The sequence below is a fragment of the Aethina tumida genome, chromosome 7 (genome assembly GCF_024364675.1).
Source record: "Aethina tumida isolate Nest 87 chromosome 7, icAetTumi1.1, whole genome shotgun sequence".
Classification (NCBI taxonomy): Eukaryota; Metazoa; Arthropoda; class Insecta; order Coleoptera; family Nitidulidae; genus Aethina; species Aethina tumida.
The window spans coordinates 12,721,110-12,742,769 of NC_065441.1; the positions used below are offsets into that span (position 1 = coordinate 12,721,110).

Below are 21,660 nucleotides of genomic sequence, written 5' to 3' on the forward strand. Positions count from 1 at the left end.
TAAATGTATTTCATCATTTAACAATTTATCCGTTGATTTTATTTAGTTTTTTAACTTATATTATTTCATATTTTCTGTTGGACTTTTATTAGAATTTTTTTAAGAAATCGACTTATTTAAAAGTATATCTGGTTTAAAAAATTCGGCTATAAAGTTATGAAACACTCTGTATATTTTATATTCTATCTTCTTCTAATGGATAAATATATTTTCTTAACAGAACTTATAAATATATAGTAAAATATAAATATTATAACATAATTTAGACTATTCTAAGCAAAAAAGATTTAGTTAATAATTATTACAATAAACTTCTTTGTTATATTTCTTTTATTGAATTCTAAATGACAAATATTTAATGATTTAAACAAAATTCTCATTATTTATATTATTAACTATTTTTAATACATATTATATACCTACATAATCAAATATGATATAAATAAAGTTATGGTACTAAAGTACTAAATGTACCTTTTTATTTTTAATTTGATTTTTCATTTCAAATCAATATATGAATTTATATATATAATGATTGATTAGCATATTATATTCTTTATTTACAAGTGAAAGTATATTTCATCCCTTAACAATTAATTTTCTTTTTAATTTATTACTTATTACTCATTTATATAATAAAAATATCATATTAATTTTTTATTTAAATTTATTTACTAAAATCTTAAAACAATTTCAAAATATTTTTAATATCTTAACAATTCAGTTATTGTCCATTTTTCATAAAAAAAAAACAATTTATTCTTTTTATTTATAAATTATTTAATATTATTAGAAAGCATATTTAAGTATATTATAGAATATTACATCAGCAATTTTACGGATAAATTTATCTCTATATCTCTAAATAGATATAATTGCTAAATACGTTTAATTTTGATATGATATTTAATTAGATAATTTGTAAACCCTATTAAGCAAGGTGTACAAAAACGGACGCATAATTCGAAACTAACTCAGTACTCCCCTGTCCCGACTAGAGGTAGGCTCGAGTCGGTGCCGAGTGGCGAAATTTCCTCCTGTTAACCGAAACTTTCATATAAAAATCCTCCAGCTCCCTCCTCCAAACCGCCTTGTACGTTACACCCAACCCAAAGAAATCATAAACGTGTCCGATAATAACATACATTCGTCATAAATTTAAAAACGTATCAGTATTATGCAAGGCGGCCGCGCACACCTCTCATTCTGGACTGTTGGGATAACGTAGCGGCACAATTCACTCACGAAATTCACTGTTATTGCGAGGCTCGGAATCGGCGTTCCACGCTGACGACCCGACCAACAGGTGCACGATCACTTCTCTCTCACTCTGCTTCCCTGGCGCGTCGATTTTTTCCTTTTCCCACCGCACTCGTCTTGCCCTTACAAAGAGTCCCTTCGGAGGTAAGAAAGTCAAGAAACGGCGTTCCCAAGTCAAGTGGTTCTATTGTTCGCCCCGGTTATTGTTGTGGTTCTCTATTTTGTCGTAATTAGATGTACACAACACAGCACACTTCTTGATTACCAAATGACCTAAATAATGAAAACGGGCTCATACAACAGATGAATTATGGTATTTACAGAGATTAGTTCAATGCAATTCCATAAAATGATAATAATGTTATTATAACATATTATGGCACAATTTATGTGCGTACATTAGACAAATAAAATGCAACGCAACTTGTTTTCTTTCCCTAATTAATTCATTATTGTTCTTAACAATAAAACTAATAAAATTGTGTCTTTTGTTGATTTTATAAAATTTTAATTTTAATTTATTACACTTACTAAACATTAGTGAAAATATTATCTTAGATAAATATTATTTTTTAATATAAAACCTTTTGATTCATTTATTTATTTTCTACATATATTTTTATTTATTACATTGATTTGAGAATTTAATGATGTAATATTTATGATATTTAATCTAATATATTATTATTAATTTTTTTTCAGTTAATACTGAATTTGAATATATAATAATATAATAATTGCAATACGTAAAATTTTTATGAACAAAATTCTCTCACGTATTCTTAAATGTTAAAATACAATTTTATAATTAAAGTACATACATACATATATGTTTATAAAGTGTTTGTAAAGTTTATAAGGATATTTTACATTACTTTAACTATTTAATTTACTTTTTATCTCCTTGTAATTAATGCCTATTTAATTACTAATAATGCAGTTATTACTTTGCAATCTATGCAATAAAAATTAATAATAGTTTTGCAAATTGTTCTTGCATATAATAGGCAACTCAGAATACATGCGTTTGATGCGACTTGTAAGGTTTGAGTGTGGCGAAGCCCATTATAAATAAAAAAAAAAAATAAAAAACAATGTTTTATTTTTATTTACGCATAATTAACAATGTAGAATTTGAATGATCAATCCTTTTGTTATGTAAATTTAGTCAGCAACAGATTTTTCAAGCACAAAAACCGCTTCTATACCAAATATCTCCACTATCCTTTGAAAATAAAAGACATGACCAGGAAAACACTTCATTACTGTACATTCCGTTAGCCAATCAAATTTATTATTTCGTGTTATTACTGGTTGTTGCCATATTGTAATAAAAAAGATCAGAATTAAATACATTTCCACAATTGAATCCATCTAACACTCACACGAACCTTTTTGAATCTGAAGAATCGACAATGTTCGGAAACTTTGTTTATTTTGGTATTTAGACATATCCCATTAGCTAGAGGCACACCTCAGCTCCCCTACCATTGAAACAAGAACCCGACCTTAAATTCAAATGTTGGAATCAAACAGAAATATTCTAGATTTGCTTTTTTAAAAGTGCCTCTGGAGAAGTTGAAGAAAATATTAAATTTAATATGAAATTGGTATTGCTTATTTAATTGTCGTTTTTACAATATATTATCCTTCTGTCTCTGTTTAAATATCAAGTTGTTTTATTTTAAAGAATAAAAACAAAAAATGTTATTTTAAATATTAACGTTATGTAAATATTATCATTTTCGTAGGCGAGGCACTGCCCCAACCTGCCTCATCTGAGTAGCTGGTACTGTTTTGATTTTAAGAATCAAAACGTATCAAAACACTTTTAAAACCTATCTAAAAGGGAATAACCCTTCAAAAAATTATATAATTTCATTCTTTAAGATGTCAATTTTCGATCATTTAAAAACTGTTAACTCAATTAAGGCATCAAAATTATTAGCAGAAAAATAAAATTTTAGTTTCGCTTATATTTAATTTAACTAGAATAAAACTAAAATTTGCAGAGAATATTTTATAAGGATATCAGAGTAAGGGTATTATTTAATCCGTTTGGAAAACAAACACTGTCCTAAACATTGAAAATCAATTGGGATTAATTAAATCCCTTTCGTTTGGGGCCCTTATTAAAATGGACTTTCACAGACTGAAACTAGTTTCATAGATTTTGAATAATATTGTGGTGTTATTATAGGTCTCATTAAACCATACTCTCAAAATCCTGTTATGGCCTAAAGGGTTACAGCTTACAACATAATATGTAATTAAACCAATTATATCACAAAGCTAAATTTCTGAGTTTCGATTAATTGATAGAATGTTAGGATATTGGGAAAATAATAATACAAATATCACAATAATTTACATATATTTTAAAATAAATATATATATTAAATTAATTATCTACAAGAAATACAGAGAGGTAATAATTATACAACTAGACTATTAGACGGAGACACTCACACATTAGGATATTTTATTCATCAGAAATGACAACTTTATCAAGTCAGTAATTTGGTACATCAAAATTACGAGTCGTAAATGGGTACAGTTTTGGAGTAGGTGCATCCTAATGTTTAACAATTAATTTAATAGTTGCTATTTTGATTTCATCTTGAAGATTGTAACAAAAAAGCAACAACGAACTGGAGTACAGTCTTGTTTAAGTAACAATAAAAATATTGTTCCACAAAACGTGATGAGATACAGAAAATTAATATTAAACAGAATACTAGTTTTGTACTTGAAATTGTGTCCTTTTATATTTTCTTGGAGCAAGAAATATTCATTTAAATTTTCATCTTAATGTTGGCGGGGTTTAATTAAATACCAAGAAGATAGGACATTTCCGTTTCATCTCGCACATCTTAGTCCAAGCAAATACAAAATCGTACACAAACGAAATAAATAAATAGCAACGTCATAAATTGCTCGATCAGGGTTACGTGTTAGATCACATTATGTCTATACATGATTTCAGACAATTATTTCTTTCCGTTTTCACCAGCTGTGCTTGTACAGTTCGGCAAAAAGTCCAACCTCTCATATTGACTCCTCTATATAGACGTTGCCCTTCGGTTTTTTGCCCATTTTCTCGTCTTTGCGAACTGAAACAAAAAGGAATGCTTAAATGAAATCACCTATTTACAAAACTCTAAATTAGATCCTCTAATTTACGGATACGGCTCACTCTTTGAGTCTTTCGATTTTGCGAAATGGCATTATGCCTGTACATTTAAGTGAGTGTATTTACCGTTCACTAGCAGTTGTTCTAAATAAACACATCTATTACTATCCTCTTCTGATGAATGAATCTGTCGAAAGTCTCCCTCCTCAAGTCCTTCCTTTTTACAGGCAGATGACATTAAGCTGAATTTTTCTAGTTCCTCTAGATCTGCAACAAAAATTCGTTGATTAAAATGTAATGTAAATGATGTATGTATGTCGAACGTTTACAGAATTTTGAAGTAATTCACGGAACGCATTCTTGTTTAGTTGCATTCTCACTGCTTTTCACTAGCATCTAATATCAGAAATCTACAGTATTACAATGAATCTTAAGTAGGTAAATAAAATAAGCTAGTGTGTCTCACAAACGACAAACTTGGAATTTCATTATAGTACATTATTATGAAGACAAATTTACTGTTTTAAAATTACATTTTTCTGGAAGACTAGAATAATAAAAATATTCTATGTTTATACTTTTTAAAAGACAAATTTAATTAGTACAACAGAATATTGTGATTATTTGACGTTTTAAATAAAACTTGTCCCTCGAAAACTTGAGAAAATAAAGAAAGGAGTCCAGTCCAGTCCAATGTACCATCTGAACTCAAATAATGACATATTGTTATACAGCAGTTTTCGAAGTTTGAAAGAATAGAAAAGAACGCAGGAAAAGTTTTCAAGAGTTTCGAATTTAGAATATACACAGATTCTCAGAATTTCAAAGTAAAATATAAGTAATTACTTCGAATGAAATCTCAATGTAAAATAAATAATGATATTTAGCTTAAATCAGTTATTTTAGATTTAGATTACACAACTAATGTACTGTTTCTGTTTCTCCTTTCCTACAAATTATTCTGTAATAACAGAACAGTGGTTTTCAACAAACAACTTTTATTAAACAACAAATTACATCCATCTGTAATTAGACATTTAGACATTTTTAATTAGAAATCTTAACAGTTCTCGGGATACTTTATAGGCAGTTTAGTATGGAACATTGCCAGAATTAAAATAATAAAGGTTAAATCTATTAGAAAAAACATACAAAACTAAAATTAGAATTGCTTCCAGACATATTCGCCAGTTATGATAATATTTAACCTGAAACAGTTAATCACATAAATACCTTGTTTAAGTTTCTTAAAAGCATATTAATGGGAGTGATTTTACAAATAGTTTGACTAATGTATGAAATGTAGCGACAGTAACACAAATATTAATGAATTAATTTACTAAAATTATTGATTAAAAGACGCTAAAGCTGCTAAAAATACATCAACTCACTGCTGTAAATGTAAAAATTTTACTGGAGACGACCGCAGTGTGTGTGTTCTGCGAACGTACAAGAAGAAAAAAGATACAACTACATCAAGTGAATTCTATGCGGCAACGTTCGTTGTTAACATTATCTGCCCGTACCAGGTATTATAATAAAAATCCATGTTCCATTTAATATTCTTTTCATGCTTTTTCATACTGCGAAAAGTTGTAGCCAGATTTTTTCCAGGACAATAATTAAACTGAATTATTTCCGTTCAATCGAATAATTAATTGACTTTGACACTACCGGAAATTGCATTTAAAATATGGAACTGTAAAATATTTTTAATTATGTTCCAACAGTTTTGAATTTTTAATTAATATACATGGCTGGAAATTTAAATTTATATGCACAGCGATGTTTCTGTTATGCATTGAATGTAATTCCGGAATTGCGAATTAGTCTTAAGAGCTGCAAGCGCAGGATTAATTAGTTCGATCTTGTTTTCATGTAACAGGTTGTATTTACATTTCACTGTAATAAAATACGCCATGTTTCAGGATGAAGTTCCAATTACTCTTTGTAAACTGGGAAGATTCAGTGGGATGTAAAGGAACAAAAGTTAAAAAGGAGCAATGCAAAACGTTTTGTGTGTCGTAACTAGACTACACTTTATTTAATGTTTGTTAAATGAGCAACATATTAAAACTGCACAATTCAAGACATCCTTTAATATTTATTGTTGTACTATTTTATTGACTAGAGTTATATTTTTGTACATATAACTTTTATATCAAAACATAAATCGAATGCGTTTTATAAGATAATAAAAGTTTAAAATTATTTCCGAGTTATTTTTACGTCATTAAGACATCAACTGTAAACTAAGAGCAGCAAATTCACTCAAGAGGTTTACAACTAGCTAAAAGGCATACGATTAATTAATTCAATCTTGTTTTCATGTAACAGGTTGCATTTACATTTCAGTTCACTATTTCCGAATGAAGTTTCAATTACGTATCTGCTTTGTATACTTCAAAGGCAGATAACTTAGTCGCAATAGAAAAATGTGACGTGCCTCTAAAATACAAATGTTCCTGTACAAGATAACCTGACTAGTATAAACAGATGTGTTTTATAAACAGAATTGCAACAAGCTTTATAGAAACATCTGTAAATTCGGTGATATTTAAATCAAAACCTTTTCATTTAATATTCTTTTCATATTTTTTAATATTGCGAATGCCAGATTCGATTCAGGATGGCTTTAATTAAAATCCTCTGAAAGGGATTAATTTTCATTCCACTCTTTTAATTTGGGAAATCAGTCATATTAAATGATAATTAATATACTATCGATTTATCTACAAAAATCAAAAAGGCATTATTGGATTAAATGATAGCACTGAAAAGTTAAAGTTGACAAAGGTGATTGGAAACGGAAATCGTGCTTGGAAAATTGAAAACATCAGCAAAATATACGAAAATATAAAGACAAAACAACCCACCTTTAAATTAAATTTAATAAATGGCGTCTCGGTGCGAAAAGACAAAGAGCCCAGAATAGACGCTTATTAGTTACAAAAATTAATACTCATTACAAGGGTAAGTTATTCCTTTGGCATCGCGTCAAATTTTATTTTCGACCGAGTCGCTACACAAGATCGGTTTTCTTAATGCGGATGGGAATCGCATGTGCATTCATTAAAATATCCAGTAGAAGACACGCAGTCTGTGCTGGTGACTGCAAATTCCGATTTTATTTAGCACCCGATGTGACAATTTTAGACCGAAAATTACGTGCAAATATAAACATAGCAGTCGAGACAGATCCGAAATTGGACATTTTAAATGAGTCAGTTTGCACAATGCAGTCGGTTCGCCGACAATTTGCATCCAAAATTACATTTATTGTTCATTGTGCTTGAATTGCTTCTTACAATTACGTTTTATAATTTAATTCGCACTTTGTGTTAATCCTTGAATTTTGAATAATGTTTTTAGTTTTCAGATTTTGTACTTAAACATTTTTTATGATTTTTATAATTAACAATCTTTTAACTCTTGACATTTCATTATTTTTAACATTACCATGTCTTGTAGTTTTATAAGATTTTTGGCACTACAATTTTCTAAAATATAAATAAGCACTACATTTTTTCTGTGTTGTAAGTTATCATTTTTTATAAACCCCAAAATATATTAATTATTTATAATATTATTTTTCATATTTTCTAATATAAAATTCTTGGAAATCATTAATATTTTACTACTTTTCAATTTTAATCATTTTTCTATAAACTAACAACAATCATATAATTTTAAATTTTTTAATAATATATTATAAAAATCCTCGAATTTTATTAACTTTTGCATTTTTTATTTGCAATTCTCTAATTTGATTTTTGATGAATTTTATAATTGTCTATAAATATTTTTATATTAAAAAACTTGAATTTAATCATATCATCTCATTTTTTTTTTTAATATTTTTTATCCTCTAGTGTTATTATGATTTTAAACATTTTTGTACGTGTTATAAAGTTTTATATATATTTTTTACTATTTTTTGTAAATTTTGACTATAATAATTAACATTTTTCATACACTTTATTATGTTATTTTTACATTATAGTGAATTATTGAAAATTTTAATTTTCATTATTTTCTGATTTTGATGATTTTTTTATATTTTTCATTTTGTGAGAAAAGTACAGTATCAAAAGTGTAGATTTCAAAGCAAATTTGTTGATTTTCGTAAAGGTTATCAGAATATTTCAGGTTCAAAATTATGATTTTCAATACAAAAGTTCAAATTGATTAATTGATTTTTATATGAAAATATTTCTCAAATTTGTGTAAATATCTCAATAAATTCAAACTTTGAAAAAGAAGACATTTCTTTTAATACATATGTAGAATTTAAAAACAATTATTGTGACATTTTTAGAAACCTTTTATAACTTTTAACTTTTTTAACATTCATCATTAAGTTTTTATTTATTTACAAAAACATTTATATTTTAAAATACTTTATTAATTAATTATAATTTCTCATATTTCTTACTTTTTTCCACGTTTACTGTAATTGAATTTTTCTTACAATTCGTATTTTGTGTTAATTCCTGAATTTTGGATGGTATTTTTAGTTTTTAAAATCATCAATAATGATGAAATCTTCATTTATTTTTAAATTTTGTAGGTATAGATTAACTTTCAATGCCTTTTTTCTAATTCTGTATAAGGTGAAATCCTCCATCTTGTTTAAAATTTTAATTTTTTGCAAAAACCTTTATATTTTAATATACTTAATTAATTAATTATTAATAATAATTTTTTATATTCTTACTATTTTTACATTTATTGTTCATTGTACTTGAATTGTTTCTTACATTTACATTTTATAATTTTATTTGCATTTTGGTTTCAGATTTTGGATCAACTTAATAATAATGATGAAATCTTCATTTCTCTCGTCGGAAATTTGTATTATTTTTACATTTGGTAGAAACAGATTAACTTTCAATGTTTTTTTTATTCTGGATAAAGTAAAATTTTGTGATAAATATAGAATATTTTTAATTTTTTTTTTATTTATTTATTTTTTAGTTAAGCTTCGAATTTTTGTATTTCACTTTAAAGTGAATTTTTTTTAAATTATGAATTCAATTTTGAATAAAAAAATTGTTTTGATAAATATTTATGTTTCTTTTTAATTTTCTATTTCAACTTATAAAACCTGATAATTATATGCATAATTGCCAATTGCGTCAAACCCAAAAACAAAGCCTGTAACAATTCACACTCCATAAACCGTCGTTAGTTCCAACCCAGACATTTCTAGACGCGAACCACCATCCATATTTGGTGCGTTACCACTAGTAAAACCATACAAGCATCGGTAGCAACACATGTGAGGCCCATATAAATCAGATTACGATCGCAACACATCTCATTGTGGTTAGTAGAACACGGTGTCGGCATTGTAAAAAACCAAGAAAAAAATAAAGACTACGCGGAGGGCGGAGGGAGAGCGGAGCGGTACCCGTAGACCGCAAGAAGTGCTCCTTCCGATCGGCAATCGATGAATATTCCACGCACGCACGTCGTTCCTTGTGGCCTCGGCACCGCCGCTACGGAAGTGACGTACTCCACACTCTTGGTACTCGGTGGCTTCATCTCAAAGTCACACAAACACAGCATCGATCGCATATTCAGAACACGCACGGTTATTTATCGGTATTAAGACATGTGCACAACAGTACCACGACGTAGTCATCGGACATACGAATTTTACTACCAACGATCAAATGCGAATACATCATCAAGTGGTACTTCTAACATTTCTTGCCTTTTCTATTCTTTTATCTGGTTTCTGTACCAATAATAAAGGGAAATACTTCACATGAGATTTAGAAAATAAAGTACTCGGCAAATCTTCTAAAAACTTATTTAATTAAAGTGTGAGAAAAAAAAATTTATAAACAATTCGATTGTAAACCTATGTTGTGGTTTAGTTTTTGCGTAACACAAATTTTTAATAAACATTCCTCGTGTAGGATTAATTGAATAATTGTAATTTAAAATAACCTTCGGCATACAATAAGTGGCCACCTATCCATCATCATCATCACATGATTTGTCAAGTCTTCCAATGTTTTTTGCTGCGTAGAATTACCTACTCACAGATTATTCGAAAAAAAATTACCGTTAATTATAATAATGACTGAAATCAAATGCGAATCCGTTATTTGATTTCGTAGATGATTGGAGGCAATAGGCGATTATGTTTACATAATGGTATTCGCAATTACTATGAAATGGTAGTCAACACAATGGCGATAAATCAGTGGATTGTACGATTTATCTTTGCTAGCAGGGTAACATTATTATGAAGTACAATCGTGTGCCAAATGATGTGTGTATTTATTTTCTATTATGTGATCAGTGTTTGACTTTTGTTTAAATTGAAACGATTTAGAGGTACACATGTAATTAAATGCAGAAAATTAAGTGATATTTTTAATAAATAATGTTTAAAAACGAGTAATTTAAAATTTTATTAGGTACTCAACTCTTTGAAATTATTTATGAGGTGTTAAAACATTCAATTTTTGAAAAATGGAAATGTAATAAATGTGTTAAAATATATGGAAGGATTCTGAGTTTTTTTCCAAATAATGTTTGGAAATTACTAATTTTAAAATATATTAAAATACACGAAATAGAGTTTTCTTTCAAATAATGTTCGATAATTAGTAATTTTAAAATTTTATTAAACATTTAAAACAATAAGAATTCTTTCAAACCTTTAAAATTATTTACGTGTTAATTTTTTGAAAAATGTAGATTAATATTAGAATATATGTTAAATATATGGTGAATTATCAAAATTTGTGTTTTAAACTGATTAAATGATTATTTATTTATTGGAATAGAACAAATTTATATTTAGGTACATTAACGATGTTATTAAATTTTGTTTTAATATACATAGCTGATTTTTTTAATTCGTTAGCTTTAATTAAATGTGCATGCACATCATTATGAAAATCAAAAATTAATTTTACTGGGATTTTCCTCATTATATTGTGATATGACCATTATTTACGGAATTATTTTTAATAAATAATGTTTAAAAATGAGTAATTTAAAATTTTATTAGGTACTCAACTCTTTAAAATTATTTATGAGGAGTCAAAACATTCAATTTTTGAAAAATGGATATGTAATAAATGTGTTAAAATATATGGAAGGATTCGAGTTTTTTCCAAATAATGTTTGGAAATTACTAATTTTAAAATATATTAAAATACACGAAATAGAGTTTTCTTTCAAATAATGTTCGATAATTAGTAATTTTAAAATTTTATTAAACATTTAAAACAATAAGAATTCTTTCAAACCTTTAAAATTATTTACGTGTTAATCTTTTGGAAAATGAAGATTAATATTAAAATATGTGTTAAATATATGGTGAACTATCAAAATTTATGTTTTAAACTGATTAAATGATTATTTATTTATTAGAATAGAACAAATTTATATTTAGATACATTAACGATGTTATTAAATTTTGTTTTAATATACATAGCTGATTTTTTTAATTCGTTAGCTTTAATTAAATGTGTATGCACATCATTATGAAAATCAAAAATTAATTTTATTGGGATTTCCCTCATTATATTGTGATATGAACATTAATTACGGAATGTTAATATCAGATATTTCATTAATTCTGCCCAAATATCATGAATAGTAGTCGAGTACATGCGTCAAACGCTGGAGAGCAACGTACAGATGGTTTTGTAAATTATCGCAAATTTGCCATGATGATGAATTAGGACGATAATGCGCTCTGACGATAAAACGGAATAATGGGGACTATCTCGTTCATGAATATGACGAATGGTCGACTGGACCGACTGACAGCACGAGTTTGATGTAGTATAACTCGATTTGTCAAGCATAAATATGAAACTTTTCGAATTTATTGTCCGAACATTAGCACAACGTTCCAATCGTAAATTACTAAATTAACCCCATTCTTTTCGCAAACATTTTACATTCAACGTCGCGAATTTTGAACGTGTTTTTAACGGAAGGAACCTTTTCCAGACTGACGTGAACAACGTTGGTTGTTTTGGAAGCCTATCCCGGATATTCTTAATTTTTGACACTCCATTTAGTCGACACGCCGCTCGTACAGCCATTTCCTCAAATTTTACCGAAGCTGAAAACGTTATTTAATTTGGAACATGTGCACCGGGCGCTGAAAAAAAAACGCTTCCTTATAAAAGTGTGTCAACTTGAAAGTTAAATTTAGTATGAATTTAGGATTAGTAATTTATTTAAATATTTTTAACATCCATCTTTTATAATTGGATTTTTTTACCAACAGCTTAAACACCATCATCACCGGAATTGAGCTTTTTTCTAAAATAAAACTGCTTCTTGAAGTGGCGGCGTTGTATATTTTGACAATGGTGAATATCCGAGAGAACGCACATGTCCCACGTGTGCTCGTTTCCCTTACCGAGCACGCGTGTTGATGAAAAATTGCATATGAAATTAATTTCCGTTTTATATAAATAAACACATTTCATCACACGTGCTGTGAAATCGATATAAACAATTGCCGGAGTTTACTGACGGCAGATGTTGGCAGCATAGATTGATGGTCGTTGGGAAGACGCATAAACGATAGGTGACAATTTATGTTGCGATAAATGGCGTATCGCCATAACTGGACACCCACTTCGATGCGACGTCTTAAAACAAGACACAGCTCGGGATAAATCATACAGTGACAATCTTGAGTGTCTTCGAAATTGCTCCTTGTCGCTAACTTGTAACAAGGTTCTTTCTTTTGGATTAAGCTCTTCAAAACTAAATTGTTGTTCTTTTTAAAGAAAATTCACAAATTTTCTTGTTTTTAATATAAATATTTTAAAGATTTTAATAGTTTGAAAATCGTTTCAAAGCTGTACAAAATTTCTTACTGATTTGAACTTCTAATAAAATTTTAAGTTACTAATTTTCATATATTACTTGAAAAGAAACTCGCAGTATTTTCTATTTTTAACATATTAACATTAATACACATTTTTTATAAGTGTTCCAATACGTCGTAAGTGGTAACTAGGAAATAATTTGAGTTCGATAAATGGATCATTCGAATGTCTAATCTTATCGTCAATTGATGTTAAGGTCAACCTGGATGAAATGGGACTTGCTGAAATTAGTTCAAAGGCTGTGAAAGGCTGATTTCTTCTAAAAAAATGTTCAAATTTTAATTTACTTATGATCACATTCACTGGACCAAAGAACAGTGGGGTGGAGCTATTTTTAGTAACGATAATTTAATTGATAAAAAATTGATGGTTAAGTTTATGTTAAACATTCTCTAGGATCAAAACTGCACAAAAAGTGTCTTAAACCAATAGTGAAGCAGTTTAATTATGCTTATGGTACTGCTACAATTCTTCTACAGGAATATATTAAACAACAAATTTTCTTTCAAATATTGAAAAAAATATGTTTTTAATAAATGTGTTTCAACATGAAAACGATTCCAAACACAAATCCAAAATTATGACGAATTGGTCAAAAGATAATGTTTTCTCTCGCCCATCCTAATCTTCAGACAACAACCCTATGCAAACATGGGGGAAAACGTTTATGACCAACTTAGATACAAAAATTTTGCAAATTTAAATGAACACTTCACAGCAATTTAAGAAACTTGAAGGAATTATATAAAATCTTTTTAAAAATTGTGTTACTATATTTATGTACACCACAATTCAGATAATTATATGTAATATTTTAGAGAAGAAGAATTTAACATTTTTTATAATACAGTATAAAACAACAATAGTAAATTGATACTAATTTAACAGTTCACATCAAATAAAAGAATTACGTTAATATTTAACATTTTAAAAAATAGCTGTAATAATGACCACCATTGTAAATAATGTAACAAATAGTTAGAAATGAACGTATCCACATGCCAGTTGAATACACCTCAAAGAGCGAAATGCAAAAATACATTGTTGCTCGCTGCTGAAACACGGCTTTAAAAAGAGCCAAGACCCTGGGATGTAGTTTTAAAAAGGTGAGCGGCGTATGCCGCATCAATATTAATAAGAAATGGAACATGTACGAACAGTCTTCTGAATCTAAATACGTACAAGGAACTATTTCGCGGCTCACGGCCACAAGTTCCAAAGGTAATCCGCTACGATTTCGTAATAATGTCTTACGGGTGCACCCAAGTTGAAATTTAAATTGCCAATTTAACGTTTTATTAGTACGACGACAATTAGAATGGATGCCGTGAATTTACAACAGGTGCTGCGAAATTGTTTGTCGTCTCAGTTTTTTGGGAAGTACAACTTCTTGCTTTCGTCTTAAATGTAAATTGTTTGAGAAATGCTTTATTTCTATGAAACTAGTTGATAATTACAAAGTAATTTCTTTAAAACATTTCATCAACTGCAAAAATGACTTAATGTTGAGTCAGCAATTTAGAAGAATGCTTCATGGATTCTTCTTAAAACTCACTCTCTTTGTAAAACAGTAACCTTGTGTTATTGCAAGTTTTAGGATTAGTTATTAATTATTTATCAGTTCTGACGCTATTGCTGTGCTTTTCGAAGAATCATTGGAAACAATGCTTCCAAGATTCTTCTTAAACATCAATAAAACATTTTATTGATTACCAATCGGTTTATTACTGTTCTCCTTAAACTGAAACACACCGTTAAAATACTAAAAATAAAACTAATGAGATCAGAATCAAAATTAACTTTAATGTAATTAAATCAATATTTTTCCTTAGTTTTTATTTGCTTAATTAATGATCGTTTCATAGCAGTTCCTGTTAATAACCTATAAATTCTATTTTTAGTGCATTGTAAATTAATATCTATTAATAGTAACTAGGCTTAACAGAAAATTAGTGAACATCGAATCAAAATTTTAATATCAAAGAGCAGGTACGAACATCGCTTTATAATTAATGTAGAGAAATTTCCATGCAATTATGTTGTATACAAACCGTAAAAACAGTAAGGAGTATAATTTAATAACAATTTTCAATGAAATTAAAAAACATTTAATTAAAATTCCAATGATAAATTCTGATTTTAATGAGTTGAGGAACTATTTATAAGAAAATTAACTTACAGGAAGAATATTAATTAAAGCAAATAAATCATCAACAGATGCAAATTTCTGATATCAAATCAGCGGGGATGTACGCCACTGTTTTATTATTAAAGCGTTATGCTAAAGCCATGGATTTAATAAGGAGTGGAGTGTTATAAATTACGTAATATGATATTTGATAATGATCCTGGGGAGTCTGCTGGGAGTCATTACTGTTGATTTATTGTTTGTTTTGACATTTTTTTATAAAATTAACAGCTGCCTGCTGATTTTCAGGCCATTAGGGAGCAAAATATATCGATCCATCACAGATTTTTAGATGGCAAAGTTTGCAAGTCTTTTTTCTTGCATAAAATACATATGCATTTATGTGTACATTCATTCAAACAAAATTAATGGTATTTTATTACATGTTTTTGTCTTCCTCAATCGTTAGAAATATAAAGCACCACATCCGAATGCTCCAGTATAATTCTGGTTGATTTATAATAGTTATATTTCACAATAATTGGCATTTAATATCTGTTATTTTATAGATAGTTGCATTCTATAATTGTACATGAGATCAGATGAACACGAACTGTTTATGGCGATTATCTTGCAGGAAAACGGTATATTTAATGTTTCCTGTTTTTTGCATTTTTATAGAAGAAACTGGACAAATTAGATTCAAGAGAACGAGTCTCTAACTGTGATTTAAAAACTTGTTTATTTGAACCATGCAATTTTATTTCTGATGGTTCAAAAGTTATCTTTAGATGCAGTTTTCCTGAAATGCCAAATTGAAGCTTTCATTTCTTCGTGATTTTGTTTTATTTCTCTAATTTCTCCCTCTTAGAAAAATTGATTAACAGAATGATTTTCAGGACTTATAATAATTAATGTGCAGTTTATTAACATGGCTAAACTCTTTGTGATTTATTCTTAAAGTATTGGTTTAAACTCTTTCCAATTCTCCAATTCCTTCCTCTTAGAAAAATGATTAATAGTTTCAAAATATCAAAAACTTGCTATTTTATTGTTTAGTAAACTTTCTTTTTAGTTTCATTGTTCTTTAATTACAATATAATTTCTTGAATTCAATAGAATAAGTCTCACCAGCTTCGTAAATTTTGAATTATTTTTGATGTTTAACATGCAGTTTTTCTGACATGGCTAATTGAAGTTTGTATTTCTTTATGGTTTATTCTTGAAGTATTAGTTTAAACTCTTTTTAATTCTACAGTTCCTTCCTCTTAGAAAAGATGGTTAATAGAATAGTTTCAAAATTTCAAAATTGCTTGCTTGCTGTTTTATTGTTCAGTAAACTTTCTTTTCAGCTTGTAATATGATTTGTACATATCAATTGAATAAATCTTACCAGCTTCGTATGACTCTTTCAGTCTCTTCCACTGCCTGGCTTGGTACAACGAGTAGATGGTGATGACGACGAAGAACAATATGCAGGCGAAGACGCCCAGCGTGAGTGAGATCGCCTGCCAGTCCCAAACCAGGGTTTCGGCGGTCGAAAACGTGGCGTCGTCCTTAAGCGGCATCGTTGAGGGCTCGTTCGGCGATCTCAGGCCCTTATCATCGTGGCGCTGACGGCCCCGCTGTCGCTGGTTGTGTCCGTGTCTGGAAAACGTCGGTTGCGGATAAAAACTGAACGAATTTAATTAACGCAACACTTAACCGGTACGAGAAGACGGGATAATTACGTTAAGCCCGAACTAAAAAATAATTGCAAGAGAGTTGCCTTTAAACGCAAAACTGGGGTTTTGTTTTGTTGATTTTTAGAGACGCAAATACGGGGTACTTTTAAAAGTAAACGACGGGATAATTTAAACAAACGATTAAACACGTCCGCAGGCAGCACCTCAAGCCATCGTTATCTGGGTATTTTTTATCTGTGTAGTCAATTATCTTAAGAAACAAAAGGTGGATAAAAGACTGTTTTATTGATCGAAACGTATTTTGATGCTTTTAACTGTTTGCCAATAAAAATTCAATTCGCATTTGAATGCTTTTTTAACCAGTTCCTATTTTTAACTTTGCATTAAAAAGATAAATGGAGTTCCACAGCTTCAATCGTTTACTTTTTAAGTAAAAACTGTTATTTAATATTATGTTAACAGAGATGATGAAGTGAATGCTTACTTGCTTGTAAGAGAGGCACGTCATAAATATTTAGAATACAAATAAGCCATTCTATGTTATCTGACTGATATAAATAATCAAAAATGCAATTTATAAGACAAATCTATAAAACGTTCTTCACAGCATTTTGATTTTAACATAGATAGAAAAGAATTCAATTACCTTTCAAACCTACTAGTAAAATAAAGATATATATTAAATTATTAAACATTTAATACTAACTATAAGTTCTAGAATTCATTTCTAATACGCATATTCATATATAAATTTTATAAATAAGATTTGTTCATATTAACCTGTCTTTGTAAGTTAATGAGAGATCATTTCTATATTTAATAATTTCAGTTGTTTATAGACTTTTTTAAAAAAACCTTTTATAAATGTTGTTGTGGTTGTTTAGTGGCAAATTCCTGTTAAAATCAATGTGTGTTATTTTGGTTGGTGTCCTGTTTATCACACAACCAGTTTCATTAACTTGTTGTCTATCAAAAGTTTAGTCGTTCAGAAACCCAAACAAAGTTATTGATTTGGTAAATTTAGAAATTTATTCAGTTTATACACAACTACGTATTTTACATTACAAAGTTAATATAATAATAAATACTTAAATTAGTTATAAAATATTGTATAAAATGTTTGTTTCCACTTCAAATTAAATTTGAATTGTAAAACCATTAAGGAAAATGATAAAAAAATATCAATTATTTCGTTACCAGATATTTTCTGTTTTGTTTTCTTTGTGTTTAACTCTTACATTATTAACTTGATTTAGGTTATTACAATAATATTCATCTCAACTTTATAAATAATAATATTGGCACTATAAAATAGCATCTAAAAATATTAATCTATTGATAATTAATTCCAAAAGGAATTTCAACTATATTATGCAACAATAGTCCATTATTTCTCTAAATGTCATTCACAAGAAATCCACTTCAGACTCCTTGGTATATAATCTCAAGAATAAATTCTATTCAGAATTTTTAAAAAATAGTTACAGGTTTAAAGAAAAAATAAATTGGCAAATAGTTCATGGCAATTTTAGAAAATATGCAAATTAATGCTAGTTGTAAAAAGTTGTACGTACTTTCACATTTTTTATTGCCTCAACTGCACTGATGATTGATTGATTGAAACAGTTGTCTGAAGTTTTTCAAATGCTTAAATTAAACAAAAAGAAATATTGGGCAACTTAATATTAGTATTTCATGTTTTTGTTAAGTCATTTTCTTTTCAATATTATAATCAAATGTAATAAGTAATGAAATTACCATAATATGAATTCAATATTATGGTAATTTCTGGTATTTCACCTAACAGAAAATACGTACAAGGTTTTCCCAACATTTCTTCTTGGAATAAATCTAAATGTGTCATGAGTCACTCAAGCATATTTACTCAAAAACTGAATCTTTAAAGAAAATTAAATAAAAATATTATTGATTATATAATAAAAAATAGAAAACAAATATTATAAACAAGATGAAATAATTGATAAATAATGATTAGATAAATATATGTACTTTGTCAAAAACTTTGAGTCCATTTTAAAAATGTAAAAAGATATCGAAATATCATAAAAAATTGAAAACAGATCTTATAAACAAGATAAAAAACAGTTTATAAATAGATTTACACAAATGTATATATATTTTTTTTAAATAATAAGATCAAAAAATTAGAAATTACTATGTTTTTTAAAAATTTAATAGATGTATTTACCTGTAACGATGCTGTTCGATGGTCTTGAGGAACTCCTCCTGCGTGTAACAGATGGTGTCCCTGTACGATTCGCACTTCGCCTTGACTGGTTGACCAACCGGACAGTTCGAGCACTCCGAACAAATCTGCAGATCCTGGTTCCAATACTGTCCCTCCGTACAAATTAGAGCGTTTGCACACGATGCGAAGCAAGACACTAGCAGCACTGAAATGACTGACACCATCACCTGGAAAGAGCAGGGGAAAGGTTATCTGCAGCCCAAAAACGAGACGTACCGATTTCTCAGAATTTCAACTATCGAAAGTTGTCCATTCGCATTGGATCGGTCGTTGATGCAACGTTTTGCAATCGATTTTTTTATCGAATTTTTATTTGCCCACTGATACGACTTGTTTTCGAAGTGGCGGAGATCACGTAGTCAAGGTTTTTTATTATCAAACAACAAAATTTGCATCAACATAGATCTTCACTTCCATTGTACTTCTTTTGCCAGGTCGGTTTACTTAGTTAATATAAAATACATTAGTCTAATTCTTTTGTAGTCGTTGTATTACAAATCATATTCTCCCTTAAAAAAGGAAATACAATTGCCAGGGAACAAAATCAACGTCAAAAGCCCAATTTAATTAATTGGCAACGTGATATATCAGACCACATTAACAGATATTGTTTTGTTGACTCCAGTTACACCACCCCAGCGTTATGAAACGTGAAACGTTGATGTTTGTTTCAATCTAGCAATGAACAACTGTAACGTTCGGATTTTCCCATTGACTTTTATTAATCTGAACGTGCCAATTACGTGCGCCAACAACCTCGTTAGTGGTACAGAGAAATTACAGGCGTATTTTATTCTCTTCTCATATTCAGTAAATTTCATCACGAAAACTAAAGCGTGACATTTGTGTAATTTCCATCTTTTAGGAAGCTTCCATCGAGGAAAAACTTAATTGCAGTACAATTAGGTGGCAATGAATTAATAACTCTAGCAAGGATGGAGTAATAAGAAAAGTTTGATGAATTACCAAGGTGTAAACTTCCAAATTGGAAATGTAAATGAAGCAAAATAATTGTGTGATGTGCAACCACAATTTTTTATAATAAAACACCCTTCCATTTAAACAGAATTCATTTATTAGATATGCAAAACGGGGGAATTCCTCCACAAATATTTCCCAATGTCGGGTACAGCTATTTTACGATATCCCACACTCCAACGCCATAAATCTTGTAGACATAAAACGGTGACACCTACAAGCCAATAATCGTTCGCTGGTTTTACAAGGAACGTGTCAAAATTTAAAATAAATATTATTAGTCTGGAGCACTGAACACCGAATGTGTTTCGCGTGGGACTGCATTATGTTTTCAGGTCATTGCCGGAGGTGCATTGTGTTCTTGAAATAATATAAAATTATGCGTACCCACTTAACAGTTACTTACAACTAACTTGCATATATGCAACATATACCACCAGATATAACTGGTGCATTCGAACACGCTCACCGCCAATCAGATTGGTGCCGTTATTACGGGCACTGAAACTTTTCTGACTTTAATGATTTATCTAATAAAAAATTCAATTGAACACAGCGATTGTATAACGCTTCAATAAAAAACCAGTTACGCAACGCCGTGTAATAATAGTTGGACGGGAAGCTGTATCGAAGTCGGTTTTCAAATAACTCGGCAATAAGGCAAAAAGTGAGTGCAATGAGCTTTATTAATGGACCGCTAGCCGTGGAAAATTACAACAATAACAGGCGTAAATCGGTCGGAAAGCTCTACGTTTGATTCTTAACACAAAAAAAAGACACTTCAAAGGAAGGAGATACTACAAAATGTGATCTTGGTGTAAAATTAAACTGGAGTAATGGAGTTAATTGTTAGACTGGAAGTTAGTTCTCACAACAATGTGGAGAGATTGATTGAAAGGACGTGATAGAGTAGTTTTCAATTAGGTTTGATGAACACTGATAATTATAATTATATTAATAACTCAGATTACACCTTACCTACAAACTTTAAAAGTTTAATAATTATATATAAATGGAAGTCTTTTAATGAAATATCTTAGTAAGTAATTAATTACTTTTATCCCATAATGATGTAAAAATTATCGAGGCCTTTGACCAGAATAAAATTATAACTTTATAAAGAGTCAAAATAAACTCTTATATATAATAAATATTATAAAATATACAGGGTGACTCACCTACTTATTTGTTAATAGTATATGGAGAAAGATATGTTAATATAACACATAATCATTTCATAAAACAACATTTAATATGTGCAACTTCTTAAAAATTAAAATCATATAAAAAAATTAATTAGTGAATATTTATTTATTATTTATAAA

At 28.8% G+C, this 21,660-nt stretch overlaps 1 protein-coding gene across 3 annotated transcripts in view; it reads right to left on the reverse strand.

The window, feature by feature from the left end:
• Nucleotides 1-3,617: 3,617 nt before the first annotated feature.
• LOC109602307 (tumor necrosis factor receptor superfamily member wengen) overlaps nucleotides 3,618-21,660 on the reverse strand; it is a 52,330-nt gene continuing 34,287 nt past the window's right edge. For all 3 annotated transcript variants that reach the window (XM_020018649.2, XM_020018650.2, XM_020018651.2), the window contains exons 2-5: nucleotides 19,298-19,524; nucleotides 16,797-17,050; nucleotides 4,520-4,660; nucleotides 3,618-4,373 (exon numbers count right to left, since the gene is read on the reverse strand). In XM_020018649.2, coding sequence (XP_019874208.1) covers nucleotides 4,309-4,373; nucleotides 4,520-4,660; nucleotides 16,797-17,050; nucleotides 19,298-19,524 — 687 coding nt within the window. In that variant the 3' untranslated portion in view covers nucleotides 3,618-4,308. The remainder of the gene's footprint in view (nucleotides 4,374-4,519; nucleotides 4,661-16,796; nucleotides 17,051-19,297; nucleotides 19,525-21,660) is intronic.